Source organism: Folsomia candida, unplaced genomic scaffold (assembly GCF_002217175.1).
Source record: "Folsomia candida strain VU population unplaced genomic scaffold, ASM221717v1 Fcan01_Sc002, whole genome shotgun sequence".
Classification (NCBI taxonomy): domain Eukaryota; kingdom Metazoa; phylum Arthropoda; class Collembola; order Entomobryomorpha; family Isotomidae; genus Folsomia; species Folsomia candida.
The window spans coordinates 18240242-18259222 of NW_019091194.1; the positions used below are offsets into that span (position 1 = coordinate 18240242).

The 18981-nt window shown below is 39.5% G+C and overlaps 2 protein-coding genes across 5 annotated transcripts; one reads left to right on the forward strand and one right to left on the reverse strand.

Moving 5' to 3' along the window:
* Positions 1 to 6: 6 nt before the first annotated feature.
* LOC110842642 (scoloptoxin SSD14) lies at positions 7 to 5165 on the forward strand. Its single transcript, XM_022088422.2, has 12 exons — positions 7 to 475; positions 582 to 750; positions 940 to 992; positions 1078 to 1295; positions 1918 to 2110; positions 2182 to 2382; positions 2522 to 2641; positions 3043 to 3175; positions 3653 to 3843; positions 3909 to 4036; positions 4109 to 4221; positions 4732 to 5165. The coding sequence occupies exons 1-12, from the start codon at positions 375 to 377 to the stop codon at positions 5017 to 5019; spliced, it is 1908 nt and encodes a 635-aa protein (XP_021944114.1). The 5' UTR covers positions 7 to 374; the 3' UTR covers positions 5020 to 5165.
* LOC110842643 (scoloptoxin SSD14) lies at positions 5028 to 18451 on the reverse strand. 4 transcript variants are annotated; one of them, XM_022088423.2, is made up of 11 exons: positions 18160 to 18411; positions 16016 to 16216; positions 15783 to 15924; positions 14900 to 15384; positions 6621 to 6894; positions 6361 to 6551; positions 6245 to 6298; positions 6106 to 6179; positions 5897 to 6009; positions 5715 to 5828; positions 5028 to 5358 (listed from the first exon to the last, which is right to left on the reverse strand). In XM_022088423.2, the coding sequence occupies exons 1-11, from the start codon at positions 18171 to 18173 to the stop codon at positions 5209 to 5211; spliced, it is 1812 nt and encodes a 603-aa protein (XP_021944115.1). In that variant the 5' UTR covers positions 18174 to 18411; the 3' UTR covers positions 5028 to 5208. The 4 variants fall into 4 exon arrangements, with proteins under 4 accessions (XP_021944115.1, XP_035703517.1, XP_035703519.1 ...); XM_035847624.1 differs by lacking the exons at positions 5028 to 5358; positions 5715 to 5828; positions 5897 to 6009; ... (2 more) ...; positions 6361 to 6551; positions 6621 to 6894 and adding exons at positions 8618 to 8923; positions 9018 to 9160; positions 12069 to 13356; positions 13433 to 13499 and having other exon boundaries at positions 18160 to 18451; XM_035847625.1 differs by lacking the exons at positions 5028 to 5358; positions 5715 to 5828; positions 5897 to 6009; ... (2 more) ...; positions 6361 to 6551; positions 6621 to 6894 and adding exons at positions 11476 to 11757; positions 11853 to 11989; positions 12069 to 13356; positions 13433 to 13499 and having other exon boundaries at positions 18160 to 18439.
* Between the last annotated feature and the right edge of the window lie 530 nt (positions 18452 to 18981).

The window sequence follows — 18981 nt, forward strand, 5'->3', positions numbered from 1 at the left end:
ATGGACAATGCGATACATACGTACCTTTATTTATTTCGAGATTATACACATATCCCCGAGATCACGGGATCCCTCTTCTTTGGGAAAAATAGTGTGTGGTGAACATGATATTTAATTTGACTTCATTCCTCTCGACGATTTTAACAACTCGTGAATGAATCGATTCCAAGTTTTTTAAAAGTTTAAACTTTTCTTTGGAAAGGGGTGAAATTATAGAAGAATAGAATTTTGTGTGTGGGTTTTTTGTTCGTGGTATACGAAATAAATAGCTGGACTGGAGGAGAAGGAGGCGTCGTGATAATTTGTGGCGTGGCGTGGCGTGGGTGTAGAACACGTTGCTTTGTACTTTTAAAACTTTTCACGGAATTAACAAGATGTTCACGGAGAAGACGAAGTTGGTGGAGAAGAGGGAAAATCCCTTTTACGGGAGTTACAAGGAAAAAAATATTGCGGAAGAGATTCACTGGCAGAATAAGTAAGTTTTGGTCATTAATTTTCCCATACAATTTAAAAATCTGAAAATTGTAACCCTGTTTAAATTAAAAAATTACGATCTGAACTGAAATTTGTATTTTTTCAAGGAGGAAACGCCAGCAATTGGCCATGGTGTCGGCCGTGATCTTGATCTTGGTCATTCTCTCGATCGGGATCACATTGGCCATCACGCTGCCTCCCATGCTCGAAATCTCCATGTTAGATCCTGCCGACCCTGACGATTTCCTATCCCCGTCACCCTCCGTTCTCAGACAGGTAACAGTTTTTCAACAATGAGTATCGAAGCTATTTTATGCCATTTTTTGCAATTTTTAAACAAAATATGACAAAATTCTGTACAATTTGAACATGTTTCTCACTACATTTTTCCAGCTTCAAACCTTACAGAATAGTGTCATGTTTACCTATAAATAATTAATTAATTACTCAATTATGTATGAACAGCTCCAATCGGCCGGCGTCAGTTCGGAGTCTGCTCTTTGTTCCGAAATGGGAAAGTAAGTCAGTGTCGTGGTGGACATGACGTGTATTTTTTCCTCCCTATTTCTGGACCTAATTAAAATTTATATCCGTCCAAATTAGAACCGTTCTCGAGGCTAAATCCGGCTCTGCTGTGGATGCCGCTGTCGCCGTGACGTTATGTCACGGAGTAACGAATCCGCAAAGCAGTGGGCTTGGGGGAGGTCTGTTTATGGTCATTTACACAGGAAACGAGACCTGGGCTGTGAATGCGAGAGAAATTGCACCCGCACTCGCAGATCCTGTCGTGTACGAGAGAGATCCCAACGCTGCGAGTCGAGGTTAGTAAATGGAGACGTGATGGCTTTCTCTTTTTAGTTGTTACAACAGTGGTTGAGTTACATAAGTGCGATATGGAAAGAGGAGACGAGATGGATGAGTGAAATTGGCCAGCATGGGTTTCAACCATCAATCCGCGAGGAGGTCACAGGTCACTAATTTGTGCCGGTTTCTACCTACTTTTCTTCTGTAGTAGATTATGGGTTCAGGTTTTCTGTAGATTTTTGCCAAATATGTAAAAGAATGTGTAGTTAAGCGAGATGAAAAGTAGACGAGGTGGATGATGAAATTGACATTTCGATAAATTTTCCCAGAAACTAATGAATTCTTTGTCCATTTGGGGAGGGGGTCACAAAAGTCAGGTGTCACTGACTGCCTAATTTTTCAGGCGATTTTCCCCCACAAAAATGAGGGGTCCCAGTAAATGACTCTTCTTCCAGTGAACTTTGGTGTTTCACAGGTTTCGAATTTTTTTCCCGTTGCATCCTCCAAAAAGTCATACACACTGTTTCGTCACCTCTTTCCACCTACTCGGACAAACTCGCATACAATTAAAGTTTTAATTATGTGAGTTTCCTGCCATATTTATGTATGTACGTATGAGCTAATTATGCCCGTAACAAGGTGGTCTGTCCGTGGGCGTGCCGGGTGAATTGGCCGGGTTGTGGGACGTTCATCAAAAGTTTGGCAAAGTTCCGTGGTCCGAACTTGTTCAACCCGTCCGACTTTTGGCGGAGGAGGGCTTCGCCGTCTCACCGCAGTTGGCAAGGTCTCTCCAAGAGCATGCAAATAAGATTAAGGGGGATTCTGTCCTGAGGTAAGTTTCCTACGAAATCCGAATTTCCGAGATCTGTGACACAGTATAGATTTACTTTTTTTAATTCTCAGATCGGAGTTCGTGAACCCCTCCACGGGCGAAGTTTGGCTTGCGGGCGATCTTTTAAAACGGTCCAGATTGGCAACCACCCTCCTCGACCTGGAACAGAATGGAGTGACGGGATTCTACAATGGCACCATCGCGGCCGAGATTGTTCGCGAAATCGGGGCTTCTAAGGGAATCATCAATCTAGAAGATTTGGCTAGCTATAGGTAACCATAAATATTACGTAGAGATTCTTACAAAAATAAGAAAAAAATGAAATTCGAATTTGAAAACCTTGCAAGAATTGGAACTCATTTGTTCAACCGATGTTTCACTTTTGTCTAATCGTAACTTGCCTTGTTTCAGCGTGGAATGGGAATCTGCTTTCGAATATGGTTTGACTAGCAATTTGACGCTGCACTCGCTCTCGTTCCCCTCCAGCGGACCCGTGATTGCTCTCGCCTTGGGAATTCTGCACGGTTTCGGGTTAGTACATATTTCCATGTGCTAATTTTACATTTGGGCTCTGTGGGTTTTTGCGAAATTTACGAGACTTTGCAAAACTTGGGCTGCAAAAAGGGATTTTTTTTCTCAAAATTTATCCAGTAATGGGTATGTTTTATTTCATAAAGTTATTTCGCAAACTCGTCACAAGCGATGGAAATTGCACATCATCCACTAGACGACGTCACACACTTTGCGAAATTTGCGAAATCATATTTACGAATACCCGAAACGACAAGAACTCTGTTGAGCTTGGCAAATTTACTACATAAGACTATTTCATTGAAAACCTCTATACCCAAAATTTCGTGATGTTTTCCGTTAGCAAATTTACTTATTTATTTATTTCGATGAAAATTAATATTTCCTCTTCCTTAACACAGAAAGCGCCATTCAGCCGACCTTGTTGACCCAGTCGAAAGAGGACTCGATGAACACCAGTTGGCCGAAGTGCTCAAGTTTGCAAATGCTCACAGATCCCTTATCGCAGATCCAGACTACACCGACATGTCCGAGGTGAGAGAGCACAGTGCTCAGTCAGTTTATGAAATAACTTTGCCTCCACCGGACCCAAATGGCACATTATTATTTACATATCTCGTCCAATTCATGTCCCAAAATCTGATTGAATTTTCCTTTCCGGAAAAATTAAGCCAAAAATTCAAAAAAGATTGAAATGGGACGAAATTAACTTCTCCTTGTCTAGTTTTTCACCCACTTTCACCACTGGTAAACGTGCTATGAAAGTCATGAAGTTATGCTGATTCTCAGCGTGTACTGTAAAAAAATACCTGCAAGAAATTGTTGCTTTTGCAGGCATAATTTCTTGCAGGAGTGCAAGAAATGCGGACAATCCAGATAATTAAAGGGTGAACCGCTAGTTTGCACATATTTCTTGCATTTCTTGCAATTTCTTACACTGCAAGTGCAAAAATGTGGAAAAAGTGCAACCAATCAAACACTGCTGATTCTCCTTTCTTTCCTTGTATATAGATCATGGACCAATTATTATCCGTCGATTACGCTAACGAACTCCGCGCCATGATCGACCCCTACAAGACGTTCGACGATCCGAAGCATTATGGAGCCGTGTACTCCCTAATTCCGGATAAAGGAACGTCTCAAATTTCCATCCTGGGAACACAAGGGGATGCCGTGTCCGTCACGACGTCAATAAATCTCGGGTACCTGGGGATGTGTAAAATTCATGCAAACTTTGTTCTTTCAATATTATTTTATCCACTCTCAGATTCGGAGCAGGATTTATGGGCGACAAAACTGGGATAATTTACAACAACGTGATGCGTGATTTTTCCATTGGAAATACCACCGATGTTTACGGACTCGCTCCCAATCAGCTTAATGAAGTTGAGCCAGGTGAAATGAATGAGAGAAGAACAAAAAATCATTTTTTTTCATATTTTTAATTAAAAAATCGAAATTTTTCAGGAAAAAGACCGGCATCCTCGATGGCTCCCTTAATTGTGGTGAATGATCAAGGTCTTCCCGTTCTGGCGACGGGAGCCTCGGGTGGAGTGCAAATTCTCAGTGCGCTCATTTCGGTAAGAACTAAATATATGCAAACGTACTTTCACTTTGACATCGAGAGACGAAATAGTTTATCCCAAGGAGAGTGAGGCAAAATGAGACTTCCCAGCGTCACATGAGTAGTGATTTTCTCAGTTTGCTCAGTTTAACACCCGTTCCAAATGCTCCAAAAATCAAAATGAAAGCAATTCGTACAGAAAGATTAGGAGTGACCGCGGAAGCGTGGGGGCAGAGAGACAATGTCCCCACGGTTATTCGACATTCCCATCGTCTGCTCATGTTATAAAAAACTCCTTCCTTCACTATCCTACAATGTTAATGTTCCCAGAAGTCCCCACGACTTCCCCGGCCACTGGAAGTCGTTAGATGGTTATACATGTGGTTAGATTATGTCCACGTGTATAAAATTTGCACATTTTTTGTTGCATAAGGTCAATATTAATTTCGTCCCACACCGTGAAATTCATACATGCGAATTTTACCCATGCAAAACTTATGCACAAAATTTTCCTCCTTTTTCACAGACCTCTTGGCGTTCTCTGTATCGCTACCTGGACATCAAGTCGGCCATCGACTACCCCCGTTTCATGCCCTCCTTCCACCCAACCCAAGTCTTCTACGAGTACGGCCTCCCCCTCCCCGTCGTCGCGGAGATGAAGCGACGCGGCCACAAAATGACGCGTCTCGACACTGTCGCCGACATTGCCGTCGAAACGATCGGAAACGTCAACTCGGTTTGTCGCGTGAAGCACAACGAGATGCTTTTAGCCAATGCGGACGCTCGGAAAAATGGAGAATCTGCAGGATTTTAAATTCTTCCTTTCTTTTTAAATTTCCCAGTTAATTAATTTTAACCCAACGAACACTTAACTAATTTTTCCGACCAGAAATGAATGGTCGGGAATAATGATGAAAGTAAATAAATAAAGACGCGAACGTGTGATTGTGATAGAAAGAATTTGGTCTGTCTCAGTTTTATTCATTTTTTGTCGCTTAATTAATTAATACCCCGCAATTGCGCCACCCTTGCGGAAGTCAGAATTGGCAAAGAGTGTCCCGTTTTCTGTCCTCGTGACCCCCACGACGATCGAGGAGCCCGGATCCATGCTGACCGAGGTGTGATTCTTTGCACGGAATTCAGCCACGTATTCCTAAAAGAGGAATAAGTTAGAGGGATGATAAAATTCGAAATTTGTGCGAATTCACAGAAGTACCAGGATCGAGGTGAAAGACAATCGCAATCTTGGGTTTCATTGTTTACGAGAATTTTCCCCAGGACAGGTGGAAAAATGGGAAAAAAGGTTTTACCGTGGGAAACATGGGTAAAAGTTGATAATTGGTTGTTAATAATAATCAAAACGTGGCGAATGGATATGATAACGACATTTTTACCATTTCTACTACATTTGACTAGTGGGAAAAAGTGGGAAAATCACACTTTTTCCCACTTTCCTGGTAAATTTGCTAATCTTTACATACATTCAAAGTCATCTCTGGTTTATCTAACCTGTGGGAAAGTGGACTCATACTTGAGCTCCATCGGGTACAGTTGGTGGTGAAGGCGAGGAGCATCAATCGCCTCTTTGATGGTCTGACCCAACCAAATGTTCCTCATCGTCGCCTGAGTGCGAAGGAGGCGGAAATTTTACTACTTTCCCGGAATTTTATTTCTATTTTATTTTATTTTACGTAAGCGATCGATGTCGTGATCTGTGTCCCACCAGCGGCTCCAATCACCAAGCGGGCCCTTCCCGTCGGGTCCACGAATATCGAGGGGGCCATCGACGAGACGGGTCGTTTTCCTGAACAATTACACTTTTTAAGTTGCATTTTGTGTCACAATTTTGGTGGATTAGCAAAAAAATTAACTTTTTTGCACCCCTTAGATTTTTGCACACCTGGCATAATGAAGTTATTCGGAGAGGGAGGAACCCCGAAAGAATTTGTGATATTTGGAGCAGAGAAGTCGTCCCTGTAGAATCGGAAATAATTAAAATTACGATTTAAACTATTTTCCTCAACTTTCACTTTCCATACATTTCGTCATTGTAAATAATTCCTGTCCTTCTCGACCGAATGGCTGCCCCAAAACTGATAAAAAACAGGAAAATTGATCCAAATTATTAAAAATTATGCTCACTTAAAGACCTTACTGAAGATTAACGGTGCTCGTGACCGCGATCGCGTCCCCGTTCGCTCCAACGATTGAGAGATGTGAAGTTCCATGGTTTTCAGGCATGTAAAATTCCGCCCCGTAATATTCGTACGTGTTGTTCGTTATGTGGTCGAGAATTAAGGAACGGATTTCATTAATGTAGTCGATCGAGGTCAGATTTCTGATGAGCTGACGATATAAGAATGATAAGTGCTTATCACTCTAGTAATTGACTAGTCTCCCATTTCTGTCACTCACCCCTTCGACCTGCTCGACCTGATCAGGGTCACCCACGGTCGGGTCGGGGTCTCCCAAGAAAGTCCGCATCGCATAGGCATGCTTCATCGCCTCCACGAATCTGTGGTAGGTTAAGGTCGAGAGCTCGAAATCGGTCAGAACGTCGGGCGTCAGGTCGAAACCGTCCATGAGTTTGAGGATGAAGGAGAGAATGAGGCCGGAGCCGGGTGGGGGTGTGGTGAAGTGGGTGTACCCGTTCGACAGCGAGGTCATGAGAGGGTCAGACCAACTCGTCCTGGATAATATATCAGAGTTTATTTCAGATCCAAAATTTTGGGTAAATTTTGTGACTACGCTTAGGTGGAAGAAATTATGGTAAGAAGGTCTTACTAAGAACTTGTTTTTTACAAGCATAATTTCTTGCATGAGTGCAAGAAATGCAATAAATCGGCGTCGTTTAGCGGACAATCCTTATAATTATTTTATAAAGCACAAAGCGTGGGCTGCTATGTGAATATCCGCCTATTTCTTGTGTTTATTGCAATATCAACGTATGTAGAAACAAGTTCAAAGATAGGCTACATCGGTCACCAAGCTGACCTGTGGGGGTCGTATTGGAGCAAAGTGTAACCATAGTGAATGAAACCTTAGAGAATGCGACACGTACCAATTTTTACAATATACAGAGGGTGGGCCATTTAATTTGAGAAGAGTTCAACAATTTTTCATACCTACATATGAATTTTTTTCGGACAATTAACTTGCTCGATGTGATGCCCCTTGTTCTGAACTACAAGTATGCAATGCTGTTTCCTTGATGAAAACATTTCCAGACACTTTTCAAGGCTTATTTTTAACCACTTGTCCTTAAAAGTTTTCCAAAGTCCATGTAAAGTCGTATCTAACTATTACATTTTCTCCACGATGAATGAACCTAACCATAGCAAATTGACCTTGTCCCGTTACAGTCATCCCTTAACTAGGCTTCGTCGATTGTGACCACACATTCGTCCCTACCTCCAGTAAGGTGGTTCTGGTACAGCTTTTTGGCGTAAAAACTTGCGATAAGCGATGTGATTCTCGTTCAACGCATGCAATTTTGTTTTATTTCGTTTGATTTTGTCAAAATATCTTCTAATGACTCTTCGAATAGTTGTGGGATTAGATTTTAATAGTGTCGCCATACTGCGCCTTAGGATTTCCTGGTTGATAAAACGGTTGAGCTTCGTTTTTCACTTATTCAACCGTTCTGGTAGGGGGAGGTTTTTAGGGGAGGATACAGTCGTGGATTAAGTGCTTGTGTTCTAACACCTTCTATACTTAGTATTCTATAAATTAAGGCCAAAGAACTTTCATGTCCACGTGGATTATGCCTTTTTTATCACATTTCCAGTGAAATTTTGACTGGAAAACTCTTTCACAGTACCTCCACTGAAAATGGTCAGGGCGGAGCCATTTTTCAGAATTTCGAGTAGAAAAAAATCAGGGCTTTACTTAGTTAGTATGTCTATCAAATAATGTAGACCGGGTTTGTTCAAGTTGTTCCAGTTTTTTCGCGCGAGCGTTTGAATCCTTCTCAAATTAAATGGCCCACCCTGTATTACTTTCATGTGAAATTTGGTACGGAGGTTAAAAATGAAGTCTGCACTGTACAAATTTAGTTTGTAATTTTTAAAACTTATAAAATTGTTGCAAATTCTAAAAAAAGTACCAAATTCCCCTTATTTTTAATATTTAAAAATTACCCGGTACCCGGGTAGCCGGGTACCCGGCAAAAAGTTTAGGCCGAGTACCGGGTAGTACCACTACCCGGGGCAACCCTAGTTAGCGGCCACCTTTTTTTAAAAAATTATGCCCTTCAATCTGTAAAACTATCTGTACATGCACGACTTACAGGACAGTGACATATCTAGAACTCTGGATAGAATAAAGCAAGTTATAAATTTGTAGGGCGTGTTTTGGGGATAAGGCGATAAACAGTAAACTAAAATAATGAAAATAATACAATCTGTAAAAAATATATTTTTATAAAGAGTAAGATTTATGTACCAACTTTGAACACATTAATTTATTGAACATACAAAAAATTTATCAATAAACACACCCACATATTTACGTAGACCTCACAAAGTCATAAATTTTTATAAAGGGATGATCCATACAAACGTAAATCCATAGTTTCGTAGATTCTGAGCAGAAAATCAAATTCACATTACAAAACTTGTCGATCCCCCTTCAAATATCGACAATATCGTAAACTTTGGCGTGGCCAATCTGTTTGACGCCATAAAATCCGATATGGTTTTCATCGATTCTTCGCCCAACTGGAAACAGAATCAATCGAATTAAATCATATTTACTAACAAAATTAATCAATATGAATCAAGTAATTAAATCATATGTAGTAAAACATCTCACGGGAAGATTGTAAATGATAACCTCATCCATTCTATTCATCGCCAAGAGCAATTGTTTAAACAGATTCATCTCCTCCGTTGTCAGCTCGTGTCTCGTAAAATTGTTTTTCAATTTAAAAATTCCAGTTTCAAACATTTTAAGGTCTGAAAAAGTTATTCAAAAGTTTACATGCAAATTAGTTAAAATGTGTGCAGAAACTTTCTCACAATTGGATGCTTTACACTTGCCTTTATACAATTCTTTACCCTCCAACAGAGCCCGGATCACATCAATTATTGTGTTTGGAAACACGGGCAACCTCAAAAGCAAGCTTTTCAAACCCTCCCATCGTCCAAACGCGTCGAGTACCACGCCCAACTCCATCTGACTCACGTTTCCGCGGAAATCCGTCTTGCAAAACGTTTTCACATCCAAGCTCTCCAGGTTGGGAAAGGCTGTCTTCAATCCATCCAAAAGTGTGGGATCATGCATCTCGAGAATCTTCAAGTTCTTCATGCTTCCGAAAATCTTGTTCAAGTGAAAAATGTTGCGCAAAATTTCATCCACACAGTTCGACTTTTTCGACACCTTTCCAATTACCAACGTTTCCAGGCCGGGCAAACTTTCGATATTCCGGAAGAGATCGTCGCACTGAAAAATGTCGGCCATCTGGTTCCAAAACTTTTGTAATTTCAACATCCTTCTTTTCGGAAAGCGAAATCCCGTTGGATTCGAGTTTTCAAAATCTATCATGCGTACTTCTTCCTTTCTAAGGACATCACGGAAACTCAGGCTGACCAGTTGGTCACCGACTTGATCCAACATTCGCGAGAGTTCCGAAAGGTTGCCGTCCGCTTGGGCGATATCAATTGCTCGAGTTCTATCCAATGCGATCATTAAGGTCTCCAGACGCTTAGAGTTCGCAAAATCTGGACAGAATCCCCACGGAAGAGTGACATCCATCAGGTTCGGTGATGCAGTGACAACCACCTGAATCAGACTGGTGAGAAATGGGGTCACCTGATTAGAACTGACGGTTAACAGAGTCAAATTTGTCTTTGGTTCCAACAGTGATTCCGGCAAAATTTCGCACCCACGACTCCTTGACGTCTTATATGGGTTGACAGTAATTCCAATTCGTAACTGTTTTAAATTCGGGCAGCAATGTTTCAAAACTTGATAGACTGTCTTTAGACATTCTTCGTAGTCGATCGAAATCTCCAAAATTTGTACGACGTCGCTAAACTTGTCACAAGTGTGCATCAGTGTGGTAGCGAAGGCGTCAATGCATCGGGTGGGGTCGGCCAAATCCGTGGAACATGTGGCGCTGATCCGTTTCGCCAGTCGATCGTTAAATGTGAAACATGTCGGGAAAAAGGGAAACGGATCGTTTAAAATATGTCTGCTTTTGTCCTTCTTCACCGGCCGTAAGGCGAGTCTCGTATTTAGGAGATTTAGGACCATATCGTTCCAATAGTGACAAACTAGTCGACAATCTTTTAACGGGGTGGAGCTCTGTTGAAATATTTCTGTTAGAATCTGGAAGTTTGCAAAGCAAAACAATGATTTGGACTTTTCAAATTCATACTTTAAATAGTTATAAAATTATTTTACAAACCATCGGATTATTTAGTGCGACCTCCATTGCGGTTCGTTCCCCTCGAGATTCCATTTCACAAAATTTTCCTATTTTGAAAATTGAAGTATTTAGGAAAGTAACCTTAGGATTTTGCAAATTATAAATTTAAGTATGTGTCCGAATATTTTACGTACTGCGACTTACCAGTGTTTGAAGTTGATCCGTGCTCGGATTTGGAGAATGACAATTAATTGATACGCGTAATATTTAGTATTTGTAGGTTTATTAGTTTATTTTTAATTAATATTCAAATGTTTTTCTGCTCGAGAGCAAATGTCGTCGTCTCTAAACTGAATCAAATCGCTTCCAATTTACCGCGTTGTCTTCACTTTATGACAACTCGTTGGGACATGTATATGAAAAATAGGAGATACGAATCTTATCATAAGATGGCTTTTGTAAAATTCATTCCAAAGATTTGCATGGTGGTGGTGGGGGTGGTTCTTATAATTGATTAATTAATGGTGATTCTTATAATAATTTTTGCACAATTATAAAGGTAATATTTTACAAAATAAAAATCTATATATAAGTTTAGCCTAGTGGTTTTTATTACTTCAATACTTAAAAAATTGTTTGAACATTTTAAATTTTACCTAGTCTACGGTGTTACAAAAGCCTGCATGAATTGCCTTAGTATGCATTGCCTTATTGCCTATCTTATGTGCATTTGTATACTCGTTTGATGCTAAGCCAACTCTCATGCACTTATATCTTTTTGTGTCATAGTTTTTAAACCAGTTTTTTAAACTGATAACTATTAACACGTGAATAAAGGTTTAAATCAAATCAAATCAATTAAATCAAATCATGTGTCTCTAAATAACACAACCTGAAATATAATATTTGTATAAGGAGTAAGGTTTATTTATCAACTTTGAACATATAAAAAATGCTTCGATAAGCACATTTACGGAAACCTTATAAATTTTGGTGTAAAAGGGTAATTCATAAAAAAACAATAATGGCCTCCTTTCGTCGAATGAACACAAAATCAAATTCTTATAATAGCTAATCCATCCCAGGACACATCGATCGCCCTAAAAATATCTTAAATTTTGACACGACCAATTCGTTTGACACCATAAAAGCCGATATAGTTTTCAACGATTCGTCGCCCAACTGGAAACAAAATCAATCGAATTAAATCCTATTTATTTACAAAATTAATCAATAGCAAGCAGTTATCTAAATCATATGCAATAAAGTTTACTCACGGAAAGATTGAAAATTTTGACATTGTCCATTCTATCCATCGCCAAGAGCAGTTGTTTAAACAGATCCATCTCCTCTATTGTCAGCTCATGGCTCACCAAATCCCATGTATAAAGTTCAGCTTCAAACGTTTTAAGCACTGAAAAAGTTGTAATTAAATATGGAAATTAGTGAAAATATGTGCAGAAATTTTCGCAATTTTGATTCTATACACTCGCCTTTATACAATTCTTTACCCTCCAACAAAGCCCGAATTGCATTAATCATTTCCGCTTGATCCGATGGCACCCACAAACGTAAACGTTTCAATCCCTCCCATCGTCCTAACGCGGTGAGCGCAACGCCTAACTCCATCCGAATCTCGAACCCTTGGTAATCCGTCCTGCAAAACGTCTTCACCTCCAAGCTCGCCAAGTTGGGAAAAGACGTCTTCAGTCTCTCCAAAAGTGTGGGATCATTCATCTCGAGAATCGTTAAGTTCTTCACGCTTAAGAAAATCTTGTCAGTGTGAAAAATACTCCGAAAAATTTCATCCACACAGTTGGACCTTTTCGACGTCTTTCCAATTACCAAGGTTTCTAGGACGGGCAGACTTTCGATATTCCGCAGGAGATCTCTGCACTGAAAAATGTCGACCATCTCGTTCCGGAAGTTTCGTAATTTCGACATACTTTTCGGGAAGCGGAATTCGGTTAGTTTCGAGTTGTCGAAATCGTTCATGTCTATTCCTTCCTTTCTACGGGGGTCACAAAAAGTCAGGCTGACCAGTTGGTCACCGACTTGAGCCAACATTCGCAAGAGTACTGAAAGCTTGTCGTCCTCCAGAGTGATATCAATTGCTCGAGTGCGGTCCAATTCTATCATTAAGGTGTCGAGATGCTTAGAATTTGCAAAATTTGGACACAATTCCCACGGAAGAGTGACATTCCTCAAGTTCGGCGAGGCAGCGACAATCACCTCAATCAGACTGGAGAGAAATGGGCTGATCTGATTCGAACTGACTGCCAACGAGATCAAATTTGATTTTGGTTCAGGCAACGATTCCGGCAGAATTTCGGACCCGACCAACAGATTCCTCCACCTCGTAGCTAGGGTAGCAGTAATTCGCAACTGTTTCAAATTCGGACAGAAATTTTTCAAAACCTGATAGACCGTCTTTAGACATTCTTCGTAGTCGATGGAAATCTCCAAAATTTGGACGATGTCGATAAATTTGTCACAAATGTATATTAGTTTAGTGACGAAGGAGTCAATGCATCGGGTGGGGTCGCTCAAAGAGGTGGAACATGTGGCGCTGATCCGTTTGGCCAGTCGGTCGTCCAATGTGATGCATGCGACGAAAAATGGAAACGGGTCGTTCAAAACGTATCTCCTTTTGTCCTTCTTCACTGGCCGTAAGGCGAGTCTCGTATCTGGGAGAGTGAGGACCATATCGTTCCAAAAGTGACAAACTAGTCGACAATCTTTTAACGGGGCAGAGCTCTGTTGCAATATTTCTGTTAAAATCTGAAAGTTTGCAAAATATGTATATTACTTTTTAAATTCATAATTGCCAAAATTATTATACAATTATTTGGCAAACCATCGGATTAGTTAGTGCGATCTCTACAGCGGTTTGTTTCCCTTGAGATTCCATGTCACGAATTTTCCTATTTTAAAAATTAAAATATTTATGAAATACTGATAAACATTCGGATTTTGAAAATTAGAAATTAAAGTACCCGAATATTTTATGGCGACTTATTAATGTTTGAAGTTAATGTGTTCCGGTTTGAGTAATGTCAATTAATTTATAGAAGGCAAAAGCAATTAGCAAAGTGTTTAGTATTTATTCGTAGTTTCTTTTTAATTAATATTCAAAAATGTTTCTTTTCCAGAGCAGATGTGTGCTGACGAGCCGAATATGCGATGGCTTCCAATTTGCCGCGTCGTCTTCACTTAATGACTATTCCTTTAGGACTGTAGGACTAAACGACTGTAAACGAGTCGCCGCGGCATTAACAAAATCTTTGCATTGTTAAGGCTCTACTTCATTTTCATAGAGCGTTTAGTCTCACTCAACCCTTGCTCAATGTCTTTAAATGTAATTTCTAAAATGGCATCAACTTCATGAGTGTTGAGATAAATGGGACTTTTGAAATTTTAATGTAAAGATAATTTTTGGTACTACAAAACCTTGGTGTTTTCAAAAATTAGAAAATTCATTTTTGAAGAAATTTGGTGTGCAAAAATAGCAAATGAATTTTGTATTTTTTGAAAACACCAAGGTTTTGTAGTACCAAAAATTAGCTTTACATTAAAATATGTGTTACTTAAATACACAAAATTTTGTGTTGCTTTCAAAATTCCTAATAACTAAAATGCTCATCCAGCTACAACATGCATTGTACTATTAGGCATGTAATATTCGAAATTTCAATTTCGAATCAAATTCTTTGCATTTTCTGGAAAAATTTCTTATGGAGTTGGAAAGATATGTTTATAACTATGAGGTATAACTAAACAATACACTAAAAACCCATAATAAATACGCTAATTCCATCGTGGAAAACTAATACGGAAATTGCAATTATTTTGCAAAACTCAAAATGTTGGAAAACTGGGGTCGGAAATCAAGGCAGCGGCCAAATTCTAGTCCAAAATAATTTTCAAAATTATTTCGAGTCATACTAAAGCAAAGGTTTAGTCAAAACTTGAATATCTCAAAATTGGCAAAAGAAATTGGCACATTTTGGATTGTATCGCGAAAACTGCTGGCGGGCCCCCCCCCCATTTTGCGAATTCTTGATGTACACATAATTACGCAACTTTTAAGCTATCAAACTCGAAAATCGTTGGAAGATGAAAAAAACACTATCTCATTGTATATATCTATCTTAAACATGCAAGAAATTGAACTAGTTTTTGTGCAAGGTAAAATCAAAATTTGATCACAATTCTTGACCAAATTTATAAAAAATTAACCTTCATCCAAATCGGAGGAGACTTTGACAAAATTGTAGAAAATTTTCCACCAAAAACTTCCCCAGTTTTTTAAATTCCGACTCACGTATAACTCAGCATATCCTGATACGTCATAATTCCCCCCAGATCTCTCAAGTCGTCGACAAAATTGCGCATGAGGAGCGTATCCATGTAGAGAAGGTTGCCCCCGTCGACATCGCCCGCGATGGCGGCTAGCGTCCTCGCCAGCGCGGGTCTCCTCATCCTGTCCCCTTCCCGCCACACCTCTCCCGTCGCGTTATTAATGAAAATCTCCGCCATGCTGGGCGTCGTCTTGATGCGTTCGGATTGGCCGGCGAGAGCGTTGGCGGCGTGGCGGGAAACATTGAAACCTTGCTCGCACAAGGTGATGGTGGGTTGGACGAGTCGTGACCAGGGGACGCCACCCCCGTGACGTTGATACATTTCCCAGTAACCTTTCAATTCTCCGGGAACAGCGACGGCCAGCGGGCCACGTGCCGATATGTTAGGATTCCCTTCAAACATGTCCTCGAAGGCGAGGAGGGGTGCCTTTTCTCGAGCTGTGAGAGCCTATGGGTTGTCCAAATAGAGGAGAATTTTTAAGATTTGGTCAGGCAGGAATAAGTTGGAAATTTGCTGAAATTTTGGGGCAAGATAAAGACAAAACTTGATCTCGGGGTATTTTAACCTTAAAGTGGTCTTTGGTCACGTGTTTGATTTGCCATGGTCATTTTTCTCTCTACATGATCAATGTCTTTAAAAAGAAAATTTCTAAATTGAAATTTCATGAGTTTTGAGATAAATGCAACTTTTGATAGTTAAACCTAAAGTTAATTTTTGGTGCTGCAAAACTATTTTTTTTAACAACTTGTTGCCAGTTAACCCCAAATTTGGCGTAACGAAAGCCGTACTCCATACTTTTTCCATATGAATAATAACATTATAAGTATTTAGTAGGGTCCACTCACCACGGAGGTTCTCGTCGTGGCGTTGTACAAAACCATGAGAAAGCCCCCACCCACGCCCATGCTTTGCGTTTGGATTACGCCCATGCAAAGGAGGGTCGCAATCCCGGCGTCCACCACGGTTCCTCCCTCAAGTAGGACGTCCCTTAAAGAAAACAAGTGATAAACATCGTTAATCATGGCCATCGATGAGCTCCCATTTGCGCCACATGTTAATAAACCACATATTTACATACTTCCCAATGTCGGCACAGACTGGCGCATCGCAACTCACAGCCGCTCTGTCGTACTGTCCCATCGGCGAGGGTGAAGGTTCTGGGAAAACAGGAAGTTGTCGACTCCTCTCTGGATCGTACGTCTGCCAGACCACGATACCTGCCGTAATCGTGGCCAAGGCAATCCCGAGAGTCGCAAAGAGCACGACTTTCCGATGGGCGCTGTGTAATCATTTTTTTAATCAAAAATTCGCTTAAAAAAATAGCGACCCGATTTCTGCTCAACAATTAAGTAACGAAGACGACGACGAAAAGGCCAATTATTATAATGATGCGGCACAAAGAAAGAAACGGGACTATAAATAATTAGCATACTCGAGTCGGTTCGGTGGCCTAGAATATATTTCCATTCTTTTGCATGCGTATATATTTCCGTACCGATCAGAATATCAATCATCTCGAGGCATACGAGATGTCTGTGCCTGCCTCGTGTTCGCATCGAATATTTCGGGAATCGACCCACCAAAAGTTGTCGTTAATTGGCTCAAAATAAGTGAAACTAGTAATAATAATATGTGTCCAACTATTTAGTCAGGAATTGTGGACAAAATATATTGATATTTATTTACAACAGAATTCTAAAATTTGCACCTTTTTTCCAGAAATATATTTCTTTAACTTTGACCTTCACGATTTCCAAGTAATTAAAAACATTAAGACGAGTGAAACCCAATTCACTCTTTAATTATCGACTGCCTGACCCTGGAACATTTTCATTGACGACGTGCAAAATTTAAGTATGCATTTCGGCCATGAAACCAAAAGTGTTTCGCAATTAATGGGACTGTGTGTTACGAATGCGAGGATATCGTTAAGTTGACGCTGGTCGAGTCAGGAAATAATCGATACGTTATCAATTTCCTTATTGCGGCGAGACAGCGACCTTTTCCCACGAAATGGGAATAAATAGGACACAATTGTTCGGAGAGGTTAAGATACATACGTGCGTGTACATTGGCTGCCTTGCAATACAGGGAAAAATTAATATTTAATTCCTTCTGGGATAATAATAGGTCGTCTTTCGCCTATTTTTGGGCGGAGGTAATGTGACTTGCAAAATATCAGGTAGCGAAATGATGACTAATGCAATTATGTGTGTACATTTGCATGGGCGAAGAAACGCAAGGATCGTATTTCGCCAAGGGGGCAGTACGGGAAGGATGCGATCTGTATTTTTTAGCCCCCCATTTCTTAAACCTGGTCGAAATTATGATTGTGTAAAATCGATAAAATGCTATTCTATTCTCGGGACGATAAATGAGGTAAAGTTCACTCAAGTTTAGATCGGAATAGGTTTCGTATTTATTTTGAGAGAAAGTAAATACGCGTGATGAAATGAAAGTGTGCCAAAAATGGATCAATCTAATTTTGCACATATTTCCACAATTGGGGCCGTTATTAATAATAATGTGTATGTAACAAATGAGGCATGAATATTATTTACTTAAATCACCACTTTAAAATTAGATATTTCGAAATATTTGTCAAAATTTTGGAACGATTTTAGAAAGTTCGACTTGGTTTCTAATAATGGAAGACTTCCATCGTAGATTTTGACCAAACTAGAGTCAATCGATCACAAGTTTAATTCGTATGAAATTTGCAAAAGACACTGTCTCAAGATACGTAAGTTTGGCAGATATGTTTGCATCCGAAGAGGAGAAAGCAGTAAAGTCGAATTTTATATTTTCCAAATTTACTACGCGTTTTGTTGTATTTTCTTCGCATGCAAATATATCTGCCGAACATGCTTATCGAGAGTTTTTTTTGCAAATTTCATATGAATTAAACTTGTGATAGATTGACACTACTTTGGTCAAAATCGGTTAGCATACGCTGGGAGACCTCTATTATAAATCATGAACTATCCTTCGAGAATATTTTGTCTTTTGAAAAACTACATAATAAAAGCTGATAAAAAACATTCAGATTATTTGCATCTTTTTACAATTTGTTTCCTACATGGGTTCACTTATAATCATTACTAAATACTTCCAAAAACCAAGTCAATCACACACTTCCACTCCAAATATGCATATCGTCCCAATTAACATAATAACAACTAATAAATCACTCAACCCAAAACAACATTAGTAACAACTTACGTTTGAGCAACCATGATGATTTCTCACTTCACAAAATTTGACTATTTTGCTCTGTAACGCAACACAAACAACAAAAAATTGACAAACTACCGTGAACCGACTAAATTCGTGCCTTCTTCTCAATCACGAATTATTACTTCGAATGACGAGACAATTTTTTAGACAACAATTAGTAGTCGCTACACGCAGCAAGGTCAACTAATTGGGCATGTTCGGTTGAGTAAATTTCACTCGGGAGATTGTTCAACTTTTAAATATTTATCACATATCTTATCTAAATTCCAATCCGAGATAACTTAATGCTCAATTAACTATATAACGAACTTAATAATCGATTAACTATATAACTAAATAAATGATCAATTAAAATTTATTGTGTAACTGAACAGGTGGATTATTTTTTAGTGAAAAAATGCGAATTCTGAGAAGAGTAAAATTAGAATATATGAATATTCAAAGTTCTTTTTTGTTGGTGTATAAGAAGAAATTTTGTGTCGATTTTTTAATTAGTTTTGTAATAAGGAGGGTTAAATTGAACTCGGTTTTATTCATTCAGCGCACGTGTTACTTAATCAAACGTGTGCATTTAGATAATCTCACCTGAATGTAAACCATGAATTTTACAGGAAAATCCATGATAGCGAGCGTGCACAAAGAGCGTTCCCCAAATTTTTTATGTATCATGTCATTGTTGTGGTTGACCTCTGACCCTGGTAAAAAGAGGGCACATTCTGTCTGTCCGACCCCTACATATTTACATCAGGTTCAATCAGTGCATAATTTTTATGAAAAAAAACATTTCTTTGAACTACTGCTGAGTAA

Excerpts from the sequence above, each read along its gene's own strand:
- LOC110842643 (XM_035847624.1), bottom strand. Across the intron at positions 15,385-15,782 it reads CCACGACGAGAACCTCCGTG|GCTCTCACAGCTCGAGAAAA; the intron begins GTGAGTGGACCC and ends GACAACCCATAG. Across the intron at positions 13,500-14,899 it reads CAGGATATGCTGAGTTATAC|GAAAATTCGTGACATGGAAT; the intron begins GTGAGTCGGAAT and ends TTTTTAAAATAG.
- LOC110842642 (XM_022088422.2), top strand. The coding sequence starts at position 375 with ATGTTCACGGAGAAGACGAAGTTGGTGGAGAAGAGGGAAAATCCCTTT. Across the intron at positions 2,383-2,521 it reads GAAGATTTGGCTAGCTATAG|CGTGGAATGGGAATCTGCTT; the intron begins GTAACCATAAAT and ends GCCTTGTTTCAG. Across the intron at positions 4,037-4,108 it reads GCTTAATGAAGTTGAGCCAG|GAAAAAGACCGGCATCCTCG; the intron begins GTGAAATGAATG and ends GAAATTTTTCAG.